This window comes from Podarcis muralis, chromosome 8 (assembly GCF_964188315.1).
Source record: "Podarcis muralis chromosome 8, rPodMur119.hap1.1, whole genome shotgun sequence".
Lineage (NCBI taxonomy): Eukaryota > Metazoa > Chordata > Lepidosauria > Squamata > Lacertidae > Podarcis > Podarcis muralis.
The window spans coordinates 57,558,986-57,584,130 of NC_135662.1; the positions used below are offsets into that span (position 1 = coordinate 57,558,986).

Here is a 25,145-nt window from a genome sequence, read left to right on the forward strand (position 1 = left end):
TATGGGAGGGCATTCCACAGCCAGGGCACCATCACAGAGAAAGCCTTTCCCTACTGTGATTACATAAGGAAAGCATATGGAATATGGCCTCATGGGAAAGTTAAAACACAGGAGGGATGGAAAGAGGTGCTCCTTCAGCTACTTTATTTATTATACTTATCTACATAAGTGCAGAGAAGGGTAAATTGAAGAAGTTAAGCTTTTGGTTTCTCTCCCCCCCCCAATTAATCACACTTCAGATTTATTACATTGGTACTTGCAACAATCAGAGCTTTCCTGGAGTGAAGTGGTTGTTGAACACCTCTCTGCTAGGTCAAAGGGCTGGTTCAACCCACACACTGAACCATGTGAGAAGTGTCCTCAGTCAAGTATATTGTGTCAACCAAGTGATTACAGAAGTAATTCTCTGCAATTCCTGTGATCACAGCAACTTGGAAAGTAGGTAACAGTCACAAAAACTGTTGGTGATGATTTATCGATCAGGTATATGCTGCAGGCTTGTCCACAGTAACCATAGACTGGAGTGGTATCCAAAGTGGGCAAACTATGGTCACTGCTAAAACTGCACTTTTTGTCTCCAAATCATAAGCTGAAACCCACTTCAAGCCATGGATGTCTGAACCCTGATGGGGTCACACATACACATACACATACACATACACATACACAAATATAAAGAGAATCTGGCTGACTAATTGAATATCAAATATATGCTACAGTTTTCCCAATGAGTACCTACACAGGAGACAGACCAGGGAATATCCTCCTAAGGCATGTTCCAACATGTGCCAAAACTTCATGCACATCTTCAGATGAAGTCAACTTCATAGAAATGTTGCATTTTTCAGTTTCTACAATCAGCTGCATAATGAAGTAGGAAAAATAATGTTTCTTGTGTATATCATTTCAATAATAAATATTATGATGAAAATCTAATAACACTACTGTAAAAAACAATCAATCCAAGTAATAATCTATGTTCCTAGAAATGTGTTTGCTTCATCAACCAATAAAGCCGCATATTCATGCCAAAACAGCACTGTAACAATACTGTTGGTGTTATCAGATCAAAAAGTCTTGACTGTGGTGGTTACCACCTGGCCATCTTACAAACCTAATGGTAAAGGTAAAGGGATCCCGACCATTAGGTTCAGTCGTGGCCGACTCTGGGGTTGGGGCGCTCATCTCGCTTTATTGGCCGAGGGAGCCGGCGTACAGCTTCCGGGTCATGTGGCCAGCATGACTAAGCCACTTCTGGCGAACCAGAGCAACGGAAATGCCGTTTACCTTCCCACCGGAGCGGTACCTATTAATCTACTTGCACTTTTTGTGGCGTGCTTTCAAACTGCTAGGTTGGCAGGAGCAGGGATTGAGCAACGGGAGCTCACCCCATTACGGGGATTCGAACCGCCAACCTTCTGATGGGCAAGCCCTAGGCTCTGTGGTTTAACCCACAGCGCCACCTGTGTCCCATCTTACAAACCTAGCAAGGAACTAACACAAGAATGGCCCTGGTACATCAGACCAAAGCCCATTCAAGTCTATTCAATCTAGCATCCTGTTCTCACTGTGGCCAACCAGATGCCCATTGGACACCCACAAGCAGGACTTGAGCACAACCAAACTACTTTGTCAGTCTCCCACATCTTTTTCTAAGTGATAACACATCACAGAGGATTTGGGAATGGGGCTGTATCAGCACATCACTGCACCATTCTCTTGGGAGAGAAGAATGTGCAGAGATCACCACAACTGATATCTTCCCACTTGTGGTGATGGGATCACATGTGAAACGTGTGTATGTGTGTGTATGTTTGTTCAACCTCCAGGTCAAAAGTGCTAAACTATGCCAATCTGATGTACAGGCACAGAAAAAACTGGTGACAAGCTTTACTTTTAAAAAGAGACTACTAAAAAAAAGTAAACAATTGGATTTATATAGGCCACTTTAGAATCAAATTGTTTGGCGCATATGTAATCCAATTTTGACTTTTGTATGTGTGGCTGTAGGCACTCCAATATATCAAGTGAAATATGGTCCTAGCACTTTCAAGAGAGATATTCGAAGAGTGATACACTCCATCTTCTCTACTAATTAATCCTATGCCACACTTAAACATACTGACAAGTGACAGTTGTGTGTAGGGTCTGAAACTTGAATATTCCCTGCTTCCTTTGTACACTATGGATCCCCTCCCGACTTCCTGGTTTGAGACAAACCTAGTCTGCTGTTACGTCTCTGAACATGGCAGACCACCATAAATAGAAACCATAATTTGGTATCCTGTTTATGGTTTGTAAAAATCTTGGGTTTGCCCAGAAATGTCATAGCAAACTATGATTTGCTATGAAGCAAGAAGTCAGGGAGGGAAGAGAGAGTGTGTGTGTGTGTGTGTGTGTGTGTGTGTGTGTGTGATGAAGGAAGTGTGGGTGTCTGAGGCTTAGGCTCATCAGTCAAACCACATTTAGATATATTACATCTGAACTGACTCAATGCTTTTCTTTGAGAGGGTAACACATACGGAAAAAGGATGTAAGGGAATGTAAACACATGGATTTTTACATGAAAGCTTTGCAAGTTGCAGACTAAGTTGAGACCTCCGTGTATAGGGTGGTATATATATATATTCAATTAAATAAATAAATAAATTCCTGCCTCCTCCTTCTGGAATACTTTCAGATTCTGCTTTCACAAACAACATTTTTTTTAATATTTTATTTTTACCAAGAAGGAATGAAGTGACATTGGATCCCCCCCCCCAAAAAAAATAAATCTTGTATGAAAGCAAGCATACATTCAGTACAAAGCCAAGTCAATCTGATTTATTGTACTCCAAGTTACAAACTCATCCCCTGCCCCCAATTCAGTATCTACACCTGCTTGCAAATAAAGAATCCAATTGGTGTCCCTTTGCTGACAGAAGACGCTTTAGTCCTAAGAGTCCTTCTAGTATAATAGCAATCAAGGCAATCTTTGCAATTCCCTACCCCCTGCCTGCCCACCATAATCTTCCCTTCCCTTCCTCATGCTGTTCTCCAAAAGATCCCAGAACCCTCTGGAGCAGATTTTTGGAACATATGGTAGGGGAAGTGAACAGCCCAAGATTGCTTCAATTCCTATTCCATCAGCAAAAGGCTCTGCTGGAAACCTCCACTTATGTCAGCAGAGGAACACCAATCGGTAATAAGCTATTACCAACATAATTCAGACAAGGCTGGTATTCCATGCACATTTCTTTCTCCATTGGTTTCACCTAAATTAGCATTGGAAAGTGGGGGTGGGGGAGCACAGCTGCCTAATTAGAACTTTTCTAATCGGCTATATAGGATTACTGCATCGTTAAATACATTCATAACTGAAATATTCACCTGGCCTGGTTTATTGCAGGTGATTCCTTGGATTTCCAAGTAGCTGAAAGTTAGTTCTAGCTGTAATTCAAACAGAAAATTACTTCGCTTTCTATCGAAACACAGCAGTAAAAGCATAAGAAGCAACAAGCAAAGATTAAACTATTCTACATAGAATGAGCGCCCAGCCAAGTATCCATTAATAAAGCACATGTCCTTAGCTAGTGCCCTCCCATTGTTTTGGACTACAATGCCCATCAGCCCCAGCCAGCACAGTAATAGGGTAGTTATGAACTTTAAGCTTAAAGGCTCAACTCATCTAAGGAGCTTTCTAGTTAGCTAAGTATGGTGGGTTTTCCAAGAACCAAGCCATGGACCCCCTACTTTTGAAATTTTTTGATATCTCTGTTGTAGTTTTTGTTATGTGAATGGTTCCATGGAACCCCTGGGTGGGCTACACAAACCCCCAGCTGGGGACCACTAGTCTAGGGAGCAAAACACATGCAAGATAATGAGCCTGAAGATGAACTTGATAATGAATCATTCGGAGTTCTACCCCAAATGAATTTAATTCACAATTAGTTAACTTTGAAATTATGGGAACTACTTTCATGCATAGTTCTAAGATTTTTGAACTAATTTGTTAAACCAGATTTGTTCATTGCAAGCACTGGTTAAGCAAGTTCAAAGTTTATTTATGAACAGCGTTGAGTGTTTATTCCTTTAAAAAGGGATACAGTTTCTATCTTACAGCAAAGAGGGGAGGGGAAACAGCATCTCTCCTCCATGCCTCAGCAGAAAACTTGCTGCAAGTATATTAATTTGCAGATTGAAAGAACAAATTTGCATTGATCGTATGTTTCTGTGTGGCTCAGCTTTTCTTTTTGGGGGGAAAGAGATCTGGTATTTTTTCAACAGTGCTAAATGTATTTGACTATATTCTTATACTTCCTAATGTAACACATTTTATTTGGCATGTTTACGAGAATTCAAATTTGGGTAAAATTACTATACTATTACTATAATATTAATATTACTATACTAATATTTCTATACTACAATTAACCCGTGACTAAAATGTGCATGCATGCGCATATATATATATATATATATATATATATATATATATATATACACACATACACACACACACACACACTCAGGAAAGAGAAAATCAAGCTTCACTCATGTTTTATTTTGTGAGTCTTTCTGAATTTGTTTTGTATAAAAGCAGAAACAAGGACATCTGCCAACATGATGTTAGCCAGAGTCCATATGGAATGAACGATTATCTCCAGATACAAATTCATCATCTGCAAAGAGCACTGGAGTCTTTCCTCTGCCAAAGACAATCAGTTCCAATTGTCAGGAGAATCAAAGCATTTCATGGAATATGCTGTTAGACAAGTCATAAGATGCAATTTCGGTCTCTAGAGAACGGCAGACACGATTCCACTGATAATAAATAATGTGGCACAGCAGGCTGTATAACATTCATGTTTATAAGCTGCAGATACAACTAAGATTGCCAGTGAATTCTGGGGGGCGGAATTCAACCCAGCAGCAGGTTTTGGCCCAAACAGATCAAACCCATGGTACTGTTGAGAAAGGGATACCCACCAAATTATTTGGTGAGTCTCTATATAGTGCTCCGCTGCTGTGTCAAGATGGTGCAGGATGGGGAGGTCCCAGCACTCACGGTGAAGATGGCAGCAGCAACAAGCCCGGGCATTGTACTAATGACATCAGACGTGTGTACCAAGGTCTCAAAAGCATCAAGTTTTCAGAAGTTGTCGCCTCACAAATTTTATTGAAAAATGTACCCAAAAAGAGGATTGTTTGATGGAATTATCTTAATACTTGCAGAGTAGTTTAACCAACTATAAGTGGTATTCATTATAGTACTCACCTGCAGACATAGCACTAGACAATGGGCCTGTTCATAAATTGCATAAATATATGTAGATGAGCTGTGGAGGAACTTCAACTCTTGTTTGAGACACAACCCCATGCCACATCCAGTTGAAAAATGTGAATCCAAAGAGTATTTAATACAAATATTCACATTTCGATTCATGGTAATCAAGTGTAGAAAACTAATATAGACAACCATTGTAGAGGCTAGTTTTTCATGTATCTGGATTTAAAATAACAATATGTGTTTGTGAAACAGCGGTTATTGGATTGCTTTTGTTTTATTATGCATTTTTGTGTTCTCATTTTGTACTTTTACGCTGTGAACCATCCTGCGATCTTCGGATGAAGGGCAGTACAGTCGTACTTTGGTTCTCGAATTTAATCTGTTCCAGGAGTTCGGTTTCCAATTGGCTACAAGAGCTTCCAGCATCCAATCAGAAGCCGCGGAAGGTGAGTAGGATGTTTGGCTTCCAAAAAACTGGAACACTCACTTCCGGGTTTGGGAGCCGATTTGTTCAACAACTAAGGTGTTCAACTACCAAGGTACCACTGTATAAAAAATTAATAACTATTACTACTACTACTACTACTACTACTACTACTACTACTACTACAGATGATCCTTTAAGAGATCTACTTTGCCAATAGTTTAGAGTGCTAATACAAAGAGTTCAAAAATATTGTAATGGCATGCTAAATTGGCTTCCAGGATACTCAGACAGCTACTTCACAAGTTCAACAAGGACAGACAAAAAAAAGAAAAGGAAACAAAATCCATCTTTTAAAAAAGTTTGGTAAACTAGGCCCTATGTAAAATTGAAAGAACCCATCAAAAAGCACAGCAATACAAAGCGTTTCCTGCTAAATGAGATGTAATAGGGCTGTGATCTCTTAGGACTCCATTTCCCAACAGCCTCTGCTACTCTGTATTCTCTGACCTCTAGGGTGGAGGGCTGAGTTTCTGGGGAAAGGAGGGGAAGCAGGGAGAGAAAGAGAAAAAGTAGGTAAAGTGGTAGATCCTGAGAGTGGGTCTGTGGGGGCAGGCGAAGCACCACTGGAGATTCAGAAGTGGGAGGAAAAGAGCAAATCTAGCAGTTTCGAAACAAAGGTAGCCCTGGCTTTGTTGCTAGGCAAAAGGACTCTGCAAAAAAGCCATGAAGCAAGTCCTTAAAAGTCTGAAGTTGTGCAGACAGTTGTGTACCACTGAATTGATAAACAGCGAAGCTCCCACATGAACAACATTAACTTAAAAAGTGAAATTTACCATGCTACTGGACTGAAAAATGCCTTACCTTGGTAGGAATACGAGAAGTTAACAGAAAGGCCCGACATGATGTTAGCACCTACAAAGGAAAGAGCAAAAGTTGAAGTCATTGTTTAGCTGTTTTAAAATAAATGGCTACAGCATGATATAAACTCTTGTTACCAACAGGTAATTTTATAAACCAATCTTTGCTCAGGATGCAAGCCTCAGTGAATTCGTTGGTATTTGCATCCAGATGAACATGCACAGGTGAGCAGCCGTTTATCTGATGGTTTGTAAGTACCGTAAAAAATATACTTCCATCACTGATCTTTTCAATTGACTAAATCTTGTACATGCTTGGAATGATAACCGACCCCACCACCAGCCCTTCTTTGAGTCTAACTGGACATTACTGGGAGCAAGTGGTTGCAAATGACCCACATCTTCCCTGAAAGATATGACTTCACTGTGCTCTGGGCATCATTTTGATGTCGTATGACAAGTTTCTTAGATGCTACTGGGAATATTCAGCAGGTACATTAAAGTTTGCCACAGCGACATGCTCCCATAGCATGTTGAAAGCTACTAGTGCATTTTGTTTTCAAACTGCAAAAAAAACCTGTCCCTCCACATTTACCAACAACTTGAAATACTTTTTTCCTATTAATCTCTAAGGAGAATTAGGTTTCCATGAGACCCCAGGATTATCAAAACATTTGCAGAATCTTCAAAGTGAACAACAGGATTGTAGTATCAACATTTCCAAGATGAAAAGATTAACTACAATCCCAGCAGTAAGTGCTATTCATTATGGTAATGTATTAAAAGTAGATTAACTATTTTTTTTAAAGAGAAGAATTCATGTCATCCACAAGGAACTGAGGATGGTACAAGGACTCTGTCACATGTTACTTATGAGAAGGAAAGTTCCATGCATTGAAAGGGATCAGAGCAAGACCACTGAACTTGCCCTCCGTCATGTGCACATTGATGTCCGCAATAAGGCAGCCATGAATGCATCTTATCGTGCCAAACATATCAGGGGGTAGTCAGTTGCATAGCCTTGCCTCTCCAACACAGTCTCCACCTTCAGGTGAGTAACAATTGAAATGAGTTTTAGACACAGCATCCTCTGCTATACAAAGTAACTCTCCCACAATCCTCTGTGCTCATACATGAGAAGATGTACCCAATTTAGACCCAGTCCCAGCACCAACTCTTCTTGCTGCAAGATAAATCCCTTAATAATAGCTGCTATAAAGTTCCCACTCTGCAAGAATTCAACGCTACAATAGCTAAAACTGAGGAGGGAACATTCTGCTCCACTCTGACAATGCCATGCTCTCTCCAGCAGGGGGAACAAACCCATCAGACATAAACAAGGAAGAATCACAGTGGCCCAGGCCATCCCCCCTTTCAAGCAGGGATGGATAATTTATCCACTATGAAATCCACAAGGTGCATATGTGGAGCTCAGTGACAGAAGGTTGTTATACCATACCTCTAAACTACTTTAATTAACTTTCAATGAAAAATATAGTTCTGCAGAGAAGCTATTGGAAAACTGATTATGGAGTGATTTAACACACATGCTTTACATTCATGGGATGAGCCTCAGGATTATTCCATTGTCACAAGGTTGCATAAACTGCTGACACTGGACCTGTTCCCAGATGGCTCTGTTAACAGCAACATACTGCCTTCCACAGAATTAAGTGAGTCTGAGAGCACTATGAAAACAACCATTTTAGGTGGTCATGAAGGGATGGACAGTATGTGGGGTTTTTTTATTGATTCATGGAAAACCATTGTAGAACCTTTAATGCTAAAGAATCTTCATTCTGTTCTATTACAAAATTTGGCTTGGTCACTTTCAGAGCCATTTAAATATGTTAATTTTAGCCAACTATTAAGGGATCACACAGGAAACAGCATCAAGGGGCCTATCTTGCACTTTATAAGTCATACCTTATCAAGTATTTCTTGTAATCAATCATACCTACTCACATCAAATTCAGACCACCTGTGGTCAACTAAGAGAAGAGGGACTAGATAGATAGATGATAGATCTAGATATAGATATATGTCAACAGAGGCACAGAAAGAGAGTCTACTCATCATTAAAGACCAGGAAAAGCTCAGTTGGTGGAGCATGAGACTCTTAATCTCAGGGCTGTGGGTTCAAGCCCCACCTTGGGCAAAAGATCCCTAAATTGCAGGGAGTAGATGACCCTTGTGGCCTCTTCCAACTCTGCAATTCTACGATCTATGATCATAACGTAAAAATAATTGATCGTTCATCTCTTGTATTACACACACTACCTTTTTCCTAGATGCTATGATTTTTGTTGTCTGTATTCACCAGTGTTTTGAAGCTTGTCTCAAATCCCCAAATTAAAAGCACTCCCTAGCTACTGTAGCTTTTTCTATCCCTGATTCAGATAAGCAGCAATGTAACTTTTAACAGTGGGTAGGCGTGATTCCATAACTGTGGTTGAAATATTAGGATCTCCACAGCCACCAAGGACTCCTAGCTTCAGACACATCTGAATCAATTAGTCAGCTGCTTTAGCAGAGGCAAACCACCAATTTCCCCATCTAATTCCCAGCAGCATCTTTGTATCTCCTTCAATGTAGGATAAGCAATTTACTATTACAGTAACTGTTTATCACAAAAGTTATCAACATTATTCTGCACACAGCTGTAATTTGTTTCATAGCTAAACAAGGATCTGCTACTGCTTAACAAGGATAACATGTGACTTCTATCACGAGGTGCAATATTTGAGCACCTGAGATTAAACCTAACTGAAATGCAACAAAAACGGTTTACTGTATAAATGAATCATGGCCAAGTGTCTATCAACGTATACAATGTTCTGCAATAATTTGAATTGATAGGTCTTTTAACTAATTTTAAATATTTTGTTCATGTGTGTATTTAAACAACAGAATAGGGAGAAATTAATGCAGTAACGTCCTTAGATGCTCCCAGGGGTATTTGGAAGGTGACTTGGATAGGTACCAGCAAGCACATAACAACGAGCTGTGACCTGCATGCACAATGGCATATTTTATTGATGCCAACCTTATATGAGGCAACAAATGTCAGTCAGGCAGCTGCTTAACATCACACAATGAAACTTCAAACTGCCCTTGAGGTACAACACCAATGGTAACCATTAAAAAATTGCATTGGTGAATTAGATGTGTATTTTTCTAAACAACATCAACTCTAAACTGTCTGTCTTCCAGCCTCTGAAAAACTGTGGTGTGTTAATTATTTTAATGTATTGTTCCTTTTTTCATGAGCCATTACTTCTTCATTTTTAAAATATATTATGGCTTTGGGGTGCATTTGCATGTAGAACCAGTATGGTGCAGTGGGTTAGTGTGTTGGAGTAGGACTTGGGCAACCAGGGTTCAAATCTCTACTCAATCATGAAACTTGATGGCTGACCTTGGGCCACTTACAGTCTTTCAAACTTATCTCCCTCCTTCACACAGTTGTTATGCATGGAGAGAAAACAGAGGAAGGGGGAGAGACAGTTTGAGCATATAGCGCCAATCCTGGCCCGAATGCACTGGCTGCCAATTAGTTTCCGGACCCAATGCATAGTGCTGGTTTTGACCTATAAAGCCTTTAACAGCTCAGGACCTCAATACCTCATATGCCTCTCCTCATATGAACTGAACCAGACACTGTGATCATAATCTGAGCCCCTTCTTCGTGTGTCTCCTCCAGAAGACATCTGGAGGATGGCAACTGACTGTTGTTGGGAACAGATAATTGCTAGAACCCCAGTGCTTAAAAACTTGCACTGGCTGCCTATGCTTGCACTGGTCCAAGTTCAAGGTCCTTGTATTAATTTGCAAGGCTCTTAACTAGAGTCCAGGATTCCTCAAGTACAGTGGTGCCTCGCAAGACGAAATTAATTCGTTCCGCAAGTTTTGTCGTCTTGCGATTTTTTCGTCTTGCGAAGCACGGTTTCCCATAGGAATGCATTGAAAATCAATCAATGCGTTCCTATGGAAACCGACTTTAGACTAGGTCCGGGGACAGTCTGTCCCCCGACCTCTTCTGAAGGCTGGGGGGGGGGGGACAAGGGCTTTTCTTCCCACCCCCAGCATTTTAAAAAACCCCAGGACAGCGGAGACTTCTCCGCTGTCCGGGGCGATCTTAAAATGCTGGCGGGCGGGAGCGAAGCCTCCGCTGCCGCCCGCCAGCATTTTAAAAAACCCCGGGACAGCGGAGGGCTTCTCTGCTGTCCGGGGCGATCTTAAAATGCTGGCGGGCGGGAGCGAAGCCTCCGCTGCCGCCCGCCAGCATTTTAAAAAACCCCGGGACAGCGGAGGACTTCTCTGCTGTCCCGGGGCGATTTAAAAGCCCCCGGGAAGGCAGGCAGGGGGGAGCAAAGACTTTTGCCCCCCGCCGGCCTTCAGAAGAGGTCCTGGACCTCTTCTGAAGGCCGGCGGGGGGCGAAAGTCTTTGCTCCCCCCCCCCGCCTGCCTTCAAAAGCCGTCCGGGATAGCGGAGAAATGAAGGCTGGCGGCGGGAGGAGGTCTCTCCGCCCCGCCGCCAGCCTTCGGAGGAGGTCCGAGGACAGTGGGGAAGATGCGCTGCGCTTCCCCGCTGTCCCGGAGATTTCCCTATGGGCTTTCGTCTTGCAAAGGAAGCCCATAGGGAAATTCGTTTTGCGAAGCGCCTCCAAAACGGAAAACCCTTTCGTCTAGCGGGTTTTCCGTCTTGCGAGGCGTTTGTCTTGCGGGGCACCACTGTACTGCCTAATCTCTCATATCCCTGCCCGATCAGTGAAGTCTGTGGGGGAGTCACTGTTAGTGGTCCTTTGTGGTTCAGGTACACGATCCACCAGTGATCAGTACTGTGGGCCCAATTTTATGGAAATCCCTTCCAGTTGAGGTCAGACAGGCCTTCTCCCTGTTGAACTCCTGACACTCAATGAGGACTTTTCTTTTTCATTCTAGCAGGCATTTTAACTGGTCTGATTTTATAGCAACAACTGATTTTTTACCTTTTCTGTATTTTAGTCTCCATACACCGCTCACAATCGTAGTATATAAATTGTTTAATTAATTAAAAATTCATTGCCTATAGGGATATCACAGGCAGCATGAATAGGAGTTTATAGTGCAATTCAGAACCAGTAAAATCACTGGGAAATTGGAAAAGGGCTTGTGCTGTGTTTTGCACTACCACCCCTTCCCCCTGCATTTCATGAACTCTCAGTTTAGATCTTAAAAATATATTGCATGCTTACATTTTTCAATTTTCTAGAAAATAAAAAACTTAATTATTAGTTTCATTCCTGTTGTGAAAAAATCCTGCAAATGTTTTACTAAAGGCAATGCATATGTCATTTCAACACAACCCAATGCATTGAATAAGCCATAATAAAAAGCATATGCATATAAAATTTATCGATGTGCTTATCACTTTGGGTAATGCTATAAAAACTGTAATGGTCAGAACAATACATTTCACTGTAGCACCACAGCTTCCTTACATTACATTACTCAGCTCCCCCCTCAATTCCCAATTTACTACCTTTCCTTTTGACTTTTGAATACTACATGCTTTTCTTAATCACGTGGTTTTTTCCTGCACAGAAGCAGTACAATCTTTGAACCAAAATTTTAAAAATCCTTCCAGTAGCACCTTAGAGACCATTTAAGTTTGTTATTGGTATGAGCTTTCGTGTGCATGCACACTTCTTCAGATACACTAAAACAGAAATCACCAGACCCTTATATATAGTGAGAGGGTGGGGAGGGGTATTACTCAGAAGGGTGGTGGGAATGGGTGATTGGCTGATAGGTGTGGTAAACCTGTTGACGACTGTTAAAGACTGCAATTGGTCTTACAGGAAAAAGCAAAGGGTGAGATGGCAAAAAATAGCTTTATCTTGTATAATGAGATAAGAATCCAATGTCTCTATTCAGACCAGGTCTCTCCCTGGTTTTAAGTTTGGTAATAAGTTGCAATTCAGCAACTTCTCTTTCCAGTGTATTTCTGAAATTCTTTTGTAATAAGACAGCTACTTTGAGATCTTGTACAGAATGTCCTGGGAGACTGAAGTGTTCTCCTACTGGTTTCTCTGTCTTGTGATTCCTGATGTCAGATTTATGTCCATTTATCGTTTGACGCAGGGTTTGGCCTGTTTGCCCAATATAGAAAGCTGAAGGGCACTGTTGGCATATACAATGTTAGAAGATGAGCAATTACCACATTTTTCGCTCTATAACACGCAGCTGACCATAACACGCACATCGTTTTTAGAGGAGGAAAACAGGGGGGGGGAAAAATCTGAATGAAACAGTGGGTGTATCATTTTTGTGCCTCATGCTGTGGCCACAGACATGTGATCTGATGGCGAATTTGGGGTAGCCCAATGCAAAAATCCTGAGAATCCCTGTGGATCTGTGCTTTGTAACCACGTTTTTGCACCATTGTGGCCCCAGGCAACAGTGGGTGCGTAATTTTTTGGGTGCAGGCTGTAGCCATGGACATGCTATGTGATCTGATGGTGAATTTGGGGTGACCCAATGCAAAGATCCTGAGGATCCATGTGGATCCGTGCTTTGTAACCACGTTTTAAGTGGGGAGGGAAGGAAAAACACAGAAGGGACAAGGAGCACGAGAGGGGTGCGCAGAGAAGCAGCTGGCTAAGAATGCAGGAGAGGGGTTTAACAGGAGGGAGGAAAGGAAGGCAAAAGTTTTCCCACACCCACCCACCCAAGCCAGCCCCCCCCTCTCTCTCCCTCTCCCTCTCCCACCTGCATGTTTTCTGGCTGCCTGCGAGTCCCTAAAACGCAGCAGCACCGGAGACGCGATCCTTTCCTTTCCCCTCTGCTTGCCTGGAGGGGAGGGGATTTGCCTGCTCTTTGTTCCGTTTGAGCAACTAGCAACCGAAACAGAAGAGGGTGGGCAGTAAGACCCTGAGGCAGAATGCAGGAAAGCAACAGCTTCCTCTCTCACGGAGCTCCCTTCTCCCTGACGTGCGCGATTGGATTTTTGCCCCTCCGCTCGGGAGGGTCGGCTCCAGGGACCACACATTCGCTCAATAACACACACAGACATTTCCCCTTACTTTTTAGGAGAAAAAATCTGCATGTTATAGAGAGAAAAGTACAGTAAATAGTCCTGAGATGGTATGTTTGATGTTGTTGGGGCCAGGAATGGTGTTGTCCGGGTGTATGTGGCAGCAAAGTTGGCATCTGGGTTTATTGCAGGCTCTGGTGCCAGTGTCCGTGTTAAGTCTGGTTGTTGTATTCTTGTGGGTGAGGAATTGTTTAAGATTGGGTGGCTGTCTGTAGGCAATGAAAGGCCCTCCTCCCACAGCTTGAGGAAGAGAACTGTCATTGTCTAGGACAGTGTTTCCCAACCTTTTTTGGCCAAAGGCACACTTGTTTGATGAAAAAAATCTCGAGGCACACCACCATTACAGCCCCGTGACGTCAGCGCGCAGCGTCACTTGAGCTCCTTCTCCTGCTCGTTCAGGGCCGCAGTGGCGTAGCGTGGGTTGTCAGCACCCGGGGCAATGCAAGTAATTTGCGCCCCCTAACCCGTGGATTTGCGCCCCCTAACACTAACCCCCAGATGTTGCGCCCGGTGTGGCCGGCCCCCCCTGCACCCCCCACGCTAGGCCACTGATCCATAGCTAAAAGCAGAAGTCGACAAATGTGTCCTGTTTTTTGCTCTTCAAAATATGGCAACCCGAAGACCCCCAGGGACCGTCCAACCAGCCTAGGAAGTGTGCTCTGGTCGCGGGGGAGGAGACACGAGGCATTGCCATCCACACCTGGAATTGAGGAGGAGCTGGAAAGGTCCTTTGGTTTCACACCCAGGACCCATTTTTTCTCTCTTCTTTTGAGAAAGGGGTGGGAAACGGGATTTGGAGGGCGCATGTGTGCGCGTAGCTGAGCTCCAGTTGCTCTGGGCATTTCTGGACGGCGCCGGTAGCGTCTCTTCTAACCCCTCCCCACCCCGGTCTCCACCCCCCCCGCCCAAAGGCTTCCCCCTACCTGGCCAAAGTTCCACCCGAAGCTGGAGATGCGGTTCGCGCTGCCCACGAAGAGGACGCCGAACTCGGAGAGGACGTATTCCTTGCGCTCAGCGCAGCGGCGCAGCTAGCCGCTCGGGGGCCCGGGGCGGCGCGCGCGTCCTGCAGCCAGGGGCGAGTGCCATGGGGGCGAGCCATGGCAGGGCGCGCTGCGTGGAGCCTCGCTGCAGCCTCCCCCTCAGCTGTAGGGAGGCTGAGGCGGTGGGCAGAGGCCAGAGCGGAGCTTGCGGGCAGTTCGCCCGCAGACGCATGGCTCAGGCACGCTGCAGGCGCCGAGGTGTGGCGCCCAGTGCCCCCCGCCTCGCCTAGCTACCAGTGGCATAGGAAGGGGTCTGCGGTGGGTGCGGGGCTGAAAGTACAGACAAGGCTCCAGCAACCACCCCCACCGCCAAGTCCGCCAGTCCTGCAATCCCTTGCACGCTGACTTGGAAGTACAGTGGTACCTCGGGTTACATACGCTTCAGGTTACAGACTCCGCTAACCCAGAAACCTCGGGAGGGGCAGAGAGCTGCGAGTGCGCCCCCCGCAGATGTTGCGCCCGGTGCGGCCGGCCCCCCTGCACCCCCCACGCTACGCCACTGCAGGGCCGGGTCGCCGCTGTGAGGGAAGGGCACCGGGGCGCTGCTGCTGCTGCCGCCGCCGCTCCCGGCAGGCATGGGCCCAGCTGAGGCGGCGGCGGCTGTTGTGCTGGTGGCGGCGATAGCGGGCGGAGGAGGGGGCGGCGGCGGGGCCGAGGTGGCCGGCGGCGGCGGGGGAGGCGGCGGCGGGTGGAGCAGGAGGGCGGCCGAGGCCGGTGAGGGAGTAGGGTTGCCCGGGGCTTGAGGAGCCGTCGCCGGGAGTTGCTGCTGCTGCTGTTGCTGCTGCTGCCCGGACATGCCGGCCTCCTCCTTGTCCGCTGTCTCGCGCTCCTCCCTTTTGCGCGCGCTGCCCCGCCGCCGCCCCATTGGCCGGGTCCTGTCAGCTGATCCTGTGCTATTTCCTGTGTGTGTGTGTGAGGGGAGAATGGAGAGAGAAACCTCGGCACCACCACCGCGGAGCCGCCCCCGGCTCGACGCGGATCCTCGCCGCCGCCGCCCCGCCTCTCGCCGCCCGACTCGCCCGCCTCCCTCCCACGGCACACCAGGCAAGGTCTCGCGGCACACTACCATGCCGCGGAACACCGGTTGGGAAACACTGGTCTAGGAGAGGTTGTAGATCTCTGATGATGCACTGAACTTGGGAGCTGTATGTGATTACTAGTGGTGTTCTGTTATTTTCTTTTTTGGATCTGTCTTGCAGCAAGTTCTCTTTGAACCATTTGCTATGTGCCAGGAGGTTCTTTATTCCTGAGCAAGTCACAAAGGTGCTGTTTTCAACCGGAGGCTTATAATAGGACTTCTATACATGCTTACCCAAGAATAAGTCCCATTGAACTGAATAGGACTTACTTCTGAGTGGGCATGCCTAGATTACATTGCTAATCTTGAAACTTAAGGTTCACTGAAATTGCATTGGAGTATTACCTATCTCTATCTTAATAAATTAAAAAATTAAAAAATTGTCCAGTAGCACCTTAGAGACCAACTAAATTGTTCTAGGTATAAGCTTTCGTGTGCATCCACACTTCTTCGGAACACACTTCTGCCTGCACACGAAAGCTCATACCCAGAACAAACTTAGCTGGTCTCTAAGGTGCTACTGGACAATTTAATTCTTTTATTTATTTTGACTGCGTCAGACCAACACGGCTACCTACCTGAATCTATATCTATCTTATTTTACTTACTTCAGAACTATTTTAGTTTTTATCATCATATGTGTTTTAGATGAGACACATTACCATTTTCGCTTGCATCCTTAGCACTGGATAATTTCTAATTAAGTGATTTCTTATTATCTATGCATCAAGATTGGAGTGGCAGCTTGAAACTCAATTTATCCTTGGAGCAACACGACTGCTTCTCCACCTATTTCAATCAAGTATGTTTACAGCTTGTGGAAAACTGTCTCCTCACCCCATGTTGTCATTCTAGTTTTAAAAATTCCAGAAGGTGAAAAGAACGTCTATGCTAACCCTCCTCTATCACCCAAGGACATCACATTTCATTCTACTGCTCCTATTCAACACCCCCCTAAATGGGATAGAAAAAGTTCTCATCACCCATGTCTATCTTTCAGATAAATTAGCTTATGCCTGCCCATTTCCCCTTGGCACAAATCCAAGGTGAAAACACACTAAGGCTTTGTCTAGACTAAGGATTTGCCTTTCATATCTGCTTACCAGAGTGATTGTATCGGTTTGCACCTTTAGTACAAAAGCACTTGGCTGCTGCTGGCACTGGTGCCAATCTAATGTAGGCTGCCTGTGCAAATTTAAAAAGAGACTGTGATCCTATGCCATTTAAAATGGAGTGGAACTTTGTCAAATGTCTCTCAGATCAGGATTTCAGCCTAGATAACTTGACATGCAAGTAGAACAAGTACCAATGCAATTGGTGCACAGGCTTCAACCCATGAATGGGAGCAGTAAGAATGAATACTGCTTTAGAGTATTTACATAGCAAGCTTCTCTCTCAACTCTGAAGCAACGCTTTCAGCCAAATGGGCAGTCATTCCCACATCCAGCTGGGTGTACTTTTTATTCAAAGGGGAACTTCCGCTGGCTGTTAATCTGGATACAGCCACAGCAAATTTCCACCAGGCAAATGTGGAAATGACTATGCTTTTGACTTCTACCGTGCATCCAAGGCACTCTGAGTAAGCCCCAGCATCTGTGGTTGAAGCAACGGTTCTGCATCACAAAATACAGGTTTGAGCCCCAGCATCATTTTAGAATATATGTTCCACGTGAATTGCCGAGATTATTCTGTGAAGAGATTGTTAGAGAGAAGATCCATCTTTAAGAAAGACTAGACCAAGGTGGCCTTCCAGCGTCTGTAATCACCTGCAGGGGTGCCAAGTTGAATAAAATGGGGGGGGGGGCCCTCAGGTAAGCCCCACCCCACATAATTGATCACAATTATTGATAACATACACCATTTAAATGACAATGTTGATCAATTTGAATGGCAATGTCCAGGCCCCTCAAATAAATTTTTTTTTGGTGGGGGAGGGACCTTGGTCGCTAGGAGTTGGCTCTTAAGATCACCTGAATATTTAACTTCATGTATTTTTTTCCTGATTTTGTTAAATCAAGTGAGATCTCTGGTCTACCCAGCATAGAATTGTGTAAGAAGCAACTCTCAGACAGAGGCTATTCCCAGCCCCATGTGATCCTTTAATTGAATATTTCAGAAACTGAACATGGGAGCTTCTTGCATGCAAAAACATGACCCCTCTACAAATCACAGAACTAGTAATAGAAAACTTTTTCCTCCGTCTTTTCGGATACATCTGTTTCTTTCTGTACATAGATATGAGACATTCAGATTGCTATTTCTTAAAACTTATTCCAGGCACAAATAATATTATCATGCTGGCCAAAAGTTGTATTCCAGTTCTTGAAGGTAACCAGAAAACTAATATACACTTATAACAAGTACGACGTTGCTTACAACATTTTAAATATAAACTTCCTTGTGAGCACTTGACCTAAAAAGAGAGGTAAAAACAAGTAAGTGAAGCAGCAACATGGGCTGTAGCCTCATACATGTCATACTTGTACTTTTTCGGGTCCCAACTTTCTCTTTTTTCTTTTTTAAAATGGGAGGCCACCATAAATGACTGCATTGTTGCTTTATTATTGACGAGTTTTAAGAATTGTATGTAGTTGTGAATATGTATTTGAAGTGTGTGCATACAGAACCAAAATCACAGTTGTATTCCATAAGAAGAGCCAAGTATACATATTACTGAGGACCAGGCAGATATTAATGATGGGTTTATATTTAGTTCCTTGCCTACTTTGCTAACTTTCTATCTAGATCTGTAAACAACTGACAGTTTCACTAGCAGATAAGACTGAAAAATACTCTTGTGCACACAGTATGCAGTTTTGGTTCTATACAAAAAGGAGTCCAGCAATATATTTTGCTTATTCAGTAGTTTTCCTCACCCAATTCCTTATTTTTCTCTGATTGCAGATGTCAGTGTCAGTATTTTACAAACCATACCAGGTTGCTGAATGACAGACCTGCTGAGCTTAAAATATTGTGGAGGAGGCATGAAGTCAGCATATGAGAATTTAAGTGGAAACTGAATGTTCAGTAAGTGAAGAATGCAGTAATTATTCCAAGCACCCTTTTGTTGTTAAGTCTATAAAATAGTCAGTACTCGAGCCAAAGAACCTATCTTATTTTTCCAGCATTGCAGGACTAACAAAACGAATGAAGTTTGGTATTTTCCTAGAAATAATCCATAGAAAGTCCACCAATTCACTCTTCTACATAATAAATTTAGAAATCATTAAAAAGTAGAAGAGAAGACAGCTGCTTATGCAGGTTCAACACAAGAGCTTGTTAAAATATAGGGATGTCTGTGGGAATGTTGATTTCATAATCAGGCCTCTTCCACAGGGACAGGATCACTAGTAGCAGCAAGAAACTTAATCAAAGTCTTCTAGCATTCCTGGTCCTTTTTCTGTTTTCAGTGGCTAACATTTTGGCACTGTGTGCCCTGCAGGAAAGTACCCCAGAGCCAGGGAGGGCACATGCCATCAGCTCCCAGTTGGCCTGAGAGGAGTCTGGTCACCCTTCATTTTATACAGCCTTGGCAGAAAGGCAGTATAGATCGGCAATAAATAAATAACGGTAAAGAAAAGGGCAATTATCTTTCTATAGGCTAGAATCCCCATAGCATTTTAAAGTTTTCATGAAGATTTTTCATTTCTTTCATAAATATGTTTTACAGCAGTTTCTGTAGCACAATTCCTTCCAGCTCTTGAAGTCATCATATCATAGACTCAAGCACTGTTTACGAACAACAATCTGAGTACAGATTTGAAAACCATCTGGTATTGATTAAGCAAACTTAAATCTAGTGATTAAACAGCACAAAAGTCAGACTGTAAACAACTTTTTTTTTTACTAGAACATCGTGTGATCAACGGCAAAGAGGCACAACAAAATATTTTTGGCTGCCTTCACCACTGCAACTTGTTTCGATCAGAATAAACTCTCCCGCTCTTACGTGACATGAACCAGATATCTGGTTAACAGTAGATCAATGGTGTACTTTCAGACAGTCTGCAAGATCACAGTTAAGGTCTTTCCCAGAACAAAAAAATGGCTAAGACAAAGATAATGCTCATCGCATTCTTCACTGTTGCACTGGATACATGGCTGAAAAGGATGTAAATATGAGGTTTACACATTTTCCATGTCAAGAAATTTCTATTTAAGTTAGTACAAATGCACCAGAGTTTTAAATTTGATGCCTTTCAAGACAGACTTCCAAGAGAAAACATAAGGCAGCCATCCATCAGCTTACAACTCCAATCAGCCCCAGCCAGCAGTGCCAATGGCTAGGAATCGGGAGAGTTTTAGTCTAAAACATCTGGGAGGCACCATGCTGAAGATGGCTGACATTAGGAAAAAGCAAATATCCAATTATGGTTTGCTTGGTTTCTCCAGTTCCCACAATACAATGACAGCAACAAAGGCTTCCTTTCTTTTCACTCAATTCATCCACAAATAAAATGACTCACTTTGCAGCCAAACAGGGCACTGGCACTTTACTTGTTCACAAGTAAAACACAACAAAGTCTTGGTGCGCTATAGCAACTAACAATGATAGGTGGTACCAAATGGTAGCAGGTGGATGATTGCTACACTTGCCAATTCTGGGTATTCTTTACTAACTGAATGAAATTCAAAACTTTGGTAATGTTAGTTGCTGAAATTGCACTTTTAAGGCTGTGTTACAAGAAAGCTCAAGGAAGTGTTACTGCAATTCGTATCTTAATTCCAGTGACTCTGCGTCCAGAGTGAATGACAATTGTATCCACTGTATTTCCTCATGCAGATTCCTCATGCACCGAATCTTTCAATAAACTGTTGTACATGTTGCAGAATATCTGCTTCAATAAAAGCAAAACTTTACTGTTTTATCTTTCTCTATACTGGGCCCAGAGCCAGCATAGGCACATGATTCTGAGCTTTTTTTTTAGATATGAAACTAAAGGCACAGGCACTATTGGGGGGGGGGGGGAGAGAGGAAGGCTTTGTGAGATATGAGCCTGCTTCTGCCTTTCAGTGTTTTAAGCCAATGAGTGAAGTCAGATCTAAATTAGAATCATACAAACCAGACAGAAGAGCCCAAAATGGCCTGAACATGAAGAAAGGACTTCCGGGGTTATTTGCAAGCCTTTTGTATGTCTTCTTTGGTTTCTCTTAATTCAGGCAATTGAAAAGTGATGTCAGGTTTATTCTGATCCTCTTTTTTGAGGGATGGGGGACCCTTCCTTGGTACAAAAGTGATTGTTAATAAATAATAATAATAATAATAATAATAATAATAATAATAATAATAATAATAATTTATTATTTGTACCCCGCCCATCTGGCTGGGTTTCCCCAGCCACTCTGGGCGGCTTCCATAGAAACCAAAAATACACTAAAATGTTACACATTAAAAACTTCCCTGAAGTTTGCCCAGTGTTGGGCAAATTTCCCAAGTGTTGCCCAGAAAAATAATAATTGAGAAATCTAGGGTTTTAAGTGTAGTTGTGAGTTGTGGCTCTTTGTTTGCTCTTTATTTTTCTGAGTGAATCAATGTCAGGTATGCTCCAAGAAATCTCTTATTTGAAAGCATTGTTTTATGGTCAGTTCCAGTAAGAAATACTGAGTTTCTACACAGCAGGTGGCATCCACAATGCATCGTGTGTTCTACCGACTAGCTCACTATACTTTATCAGGTAATTGTTCACATGACTCCTATTTCTGAACTATGCACTACATCTAAAGAGTGAACTTTGAGCTCACCATTTACCATATTCGTGCTTCGTCATTCAAGGTACAGACTGGGAAGACTTTTTAATAAAAGACAAATCACACATTCATGACACTTGGAAGACATAACCAGAGTTTAATAAACGAGCTTAAAAGGTAATTGGAAGAGCGGTCGTATCACTTTCTGAAGACGTGCCAACTTGTCTTGGCATACACTAAAAATCCTATTAACTCAGATGCAGAATAAAAGGACAAACGAACTTGGCGGGTATCAGGATTACATAATTACTGGGAATCACTTTGTGAAGGAAAATCCATCTAGCTATTGAAGTGTTCAATTTCTCTGTGGCCTGTAAACACAGGGTGAAGTGACTAGTGAAACATACCTGATGATACAATATAAAAGCAGTCACTTACCTGGTACATGTTTGTATCTTGGTAATGCTGCCCAATATTACAATTTTTGTTACCGGTCTGACTTGCTTTTTGCAAATCTGTTAATTAAATTTCAACTTGCGAAGTAGATAACGCCAATCGTACAACTGAAAATTAGCACTGAGGCTAAAGGAGGCTAATGTTTCTAGCTAGCTTAATAAACATGGATTAATTACCAGAATGGTAACTGAGGATAAATGTATCTTAGCATAAGCTTTTGTGGACTAGAGCTCACCAGATGCACAGAAACTGAAATGCAAAGAAACATGAAACAAAAAATAAAATAATAATAAAACCCTGATGAATCTAAAGGCTTCTTTAAATAGTACAATGGGTTGTTTGGGGATCATCTTCCACCACCACCACCACCATTATTATTATTATTATTATTTGCTTCATCAAAATAAAAGCAAAACTACAAAAATTCCCAACAACCTATCACCCCAATCAAAACCACTGCCTCTTTAGTGTTCCAAATTTCAAACCATCTTCTAAGCTTGTGAAAGTTGACTGTGTCAGAGTACAAAAGCTTCTGTGTCAAATAAAAACTGTTGCTAAAAATGTGTCAATCAAATTCTAGCTTATCCTTTAAAAAACCCACAAGATTTACCAAATCCCAATTGCACGAGTTTGAAAAAATTGACTACACTGCCAAACAGTGAAGTGTAAAATATTTGCTCCTATATAAGAAGTGTTAAATATGTTTTCTTGGGGTTAAACCAAGGCTTTTATAGAAAAGGTTGTCTTTGTAGGAGCTGCGGGACAGCCCTCCAAAACAAACATTATTAACCCACTACCCCATGCAACTGCAGGCAATACAAATGTATGGCTCTGTCAGCAGAGATTGTGCTGATCACAAATCGCCCATGAAAGGGAGGAGATTATGGAAAGTCTGTCCTCAACACCAACAAGTAATACGAGACATAACTGAATGCACACAAGCAGGCAGATGAATTTAAGTCAAGCCATGACTAGCTGGTGTCCCATTGAAATCAATGGGACAAGTTCAACTCTCTTAGCCTGAATCCAAACTAATACCATTAGCTCTGCTCTACAAAAGTTCTTTTAAAGAGATTTAGACAGCCAGTGGTTGATGGCAGAAAATTACCATTTCAGTTAAAAGACCTTTTAAAACTGTCAGGAAATGTTTTAATGGGAATGCATAAAAGCAACCAGCCTGACCCTCTGAACATCAATCACATTTAGAAAGCAAAAACCAGGGAAAGCTTTCATCTTTTCCTATCAGACACTCTTCTATAGCGAAGCCACAGCTTGAGGCAACTACAGGTTTCAAAGAATTTGCCGAAAGCAGAATGACACTTTCTTTTCCTGTTGTTGTTTTCAAAATGATTTTTGTTGATTTCCTCTTACATAGCGGTACATTTGTAATAAAAATATTTTAAGTTCGTTAACCATAAACAGTGCTAAATAAAAAAGAGGCCCTTTAAAGTATCTAACTTGTTTGTAAGATATCTAAATAAAATTGACAGTTTCTAACCCCCACAAAAAACAAGTTTCTGGAGACAGGTCAACGTTTTTAAGATAACTACAAAAGCATAGATTCAGTTCACTGGCAAAGGACAGAGAACGTGGCTAGATTTAGAATGAGGTAAACGCAGCCCAACTGCCAAATTAGGTAATATGCATTGGGGAAAGGGGAAGAGGAACAACGTATTTATTTTGCTTTGCTTTTTGAGATCCTTACTAAGGGCATTCTCCCCATTATGCAGTGTGTGCAGAAAAGTCACACAGGAACTATTATATGATGATGATGATGATGATGATGATGATGATGATTTATTATTTATAGCCCGCCCATCTGGCTGGGTTTCCCCAGCCACTCTGGGCGGCTTCCAACAGAATATTAAAAACAGCACAGCATCAAACATTAAAAACTTTCTAAACAGTTGTCTTCTAAAAATAAAATAGTTGCTTATTGCTTTGACATCTGCTGGGAGGGTGTTCCACAGGGCAGGCGCCACCACCGAGAAGGCCCTATGCCTGGTTCTCTGTAACCTCACTTCTCGCAGCAAGGGAACTGCCAGAAGGCCCTTGGTGCTGGACCTCAGTGTCAGGGCTGGACAATGGGGGTAGAGACGCTCCTTCAAGTATACAGGACCGAGGCCTTTTAGGGCTTTAAAGGTCAGCACCAACACTTTGAATCGTGCTCGGAAACGTACTGGGAGCCAATGCAGATCTCTCAGAATCGGTGTTATATGGTCTCGGCGGCCACTCCCAGTCACCAGTCTAGCTGCTGCATTCTGGATTAATTGCAGTTTCCGAGTCACCTTCAAATGTTGCCCCACGTAGAGCGCATTGCAGTAGTCCAAGCGGGAGATAACTAAAGCATGCACCACTCTGGCAAGACTGTCTGCAGGCAGGTAGGATCTCAGCCTGCGTACCAGATGGAGCTGGTAGACAGCTGCCCGGGACACAGAATTGACCTGCGTCTCCATGGACAGCTGTGAGTCCAAAATGACTCCCAGGCTGCGCACCTGGTCCTTCAGGGGCACAGTTACCCCATTCAGGACCAGGGAGTCCTCCACACCAGCCTGCCCCCTGTCCCCCAAGAACAGCACTTCTGTCTTATCAGGATTCAACCTCAATCCGTTAGCCACCATCCATCCTCCAACCGCCTCCAGGCACTCACACAGGACCTTCACTGCCTTAACTGGTTCTGATTTAAAAGATAGGTAGAGCTGGATATCATCCGCATATTGATGAACACCCAACCCAAACCCCCTGATGATCTCTCCTAGCGGCTGCATGTAGATGGATATATTTCTCAGGGTTATCAGTGCATGTCCACACTTAAAGAGTTGCATTCTGAATTATAAAAACAAAGTAAAAAGGAAGATCCTGAAAACTGGCCAGAGTTTAAAAGGTCTTACCTTTGATTTTAAAAGGTCTTACCTTTGATTTACCCAGTTCCGCCATCTGCACAATAGGAGGCCCACCTTTACTGAGAGGTGGCAGTAATTACAGCCTAATTTTTGAAAACAGGTGAGCAAAATTATACAGAAAATGTTCTGAGTGAGGAAAAATGACCTGGCTTTTTTTCAATTTGGCAAGTATTCATTCTTAGTAATGGACTTAAAAAAATGGGGTTTCCACAGGAAAATAAAGCACTGGAAAATTTTGTGCCTCTGGTTGAGCTATGTTAATGCCAGGGATGGAGAATTTGTGGCCCCCTTCAGTTGTTGCTGGGCTCCAATTCCCATCAGCCCCAGCCCCCTTGGCCAATGGTCAGGG

General features: G+C 43.0%; 1 protein-coding gene across 2 annotated transcripts in view; it reads right to left on the reverse strand.

The window, feature by feature from the left end:
• The window catches only part of CARMIL1 (capping protein regulator and myosin 1 linker 1), a 135,162-nt gene that overhangs the window by 71,320 nt on the left and 38,697 nt on the right, over positions 1–25,145 (reverse strand). The window contains exons 3-5 of one of the 2 annotated variants that reach the window (XM_028737553.2): positions 6,558–6,608; positions 3,370–3,429; positions 740–861 (exon numbers count right to left, since the gene is read on the reverse strand). In XM_028737553.2, the coding sequence (XP_028593386.2) occupies positions 740–861; positions 3,370–3,429; positions 6,558–6,608 (233 nt within the window). Of the gene's footprint in view, positions 1–735; positions 862–3,369; positions 3,430–6,557; positions 6,609–25,145 lie in introns of those variants that run through there. The other variant, XM_077933226.1, reaches the window with a different exon arrangement.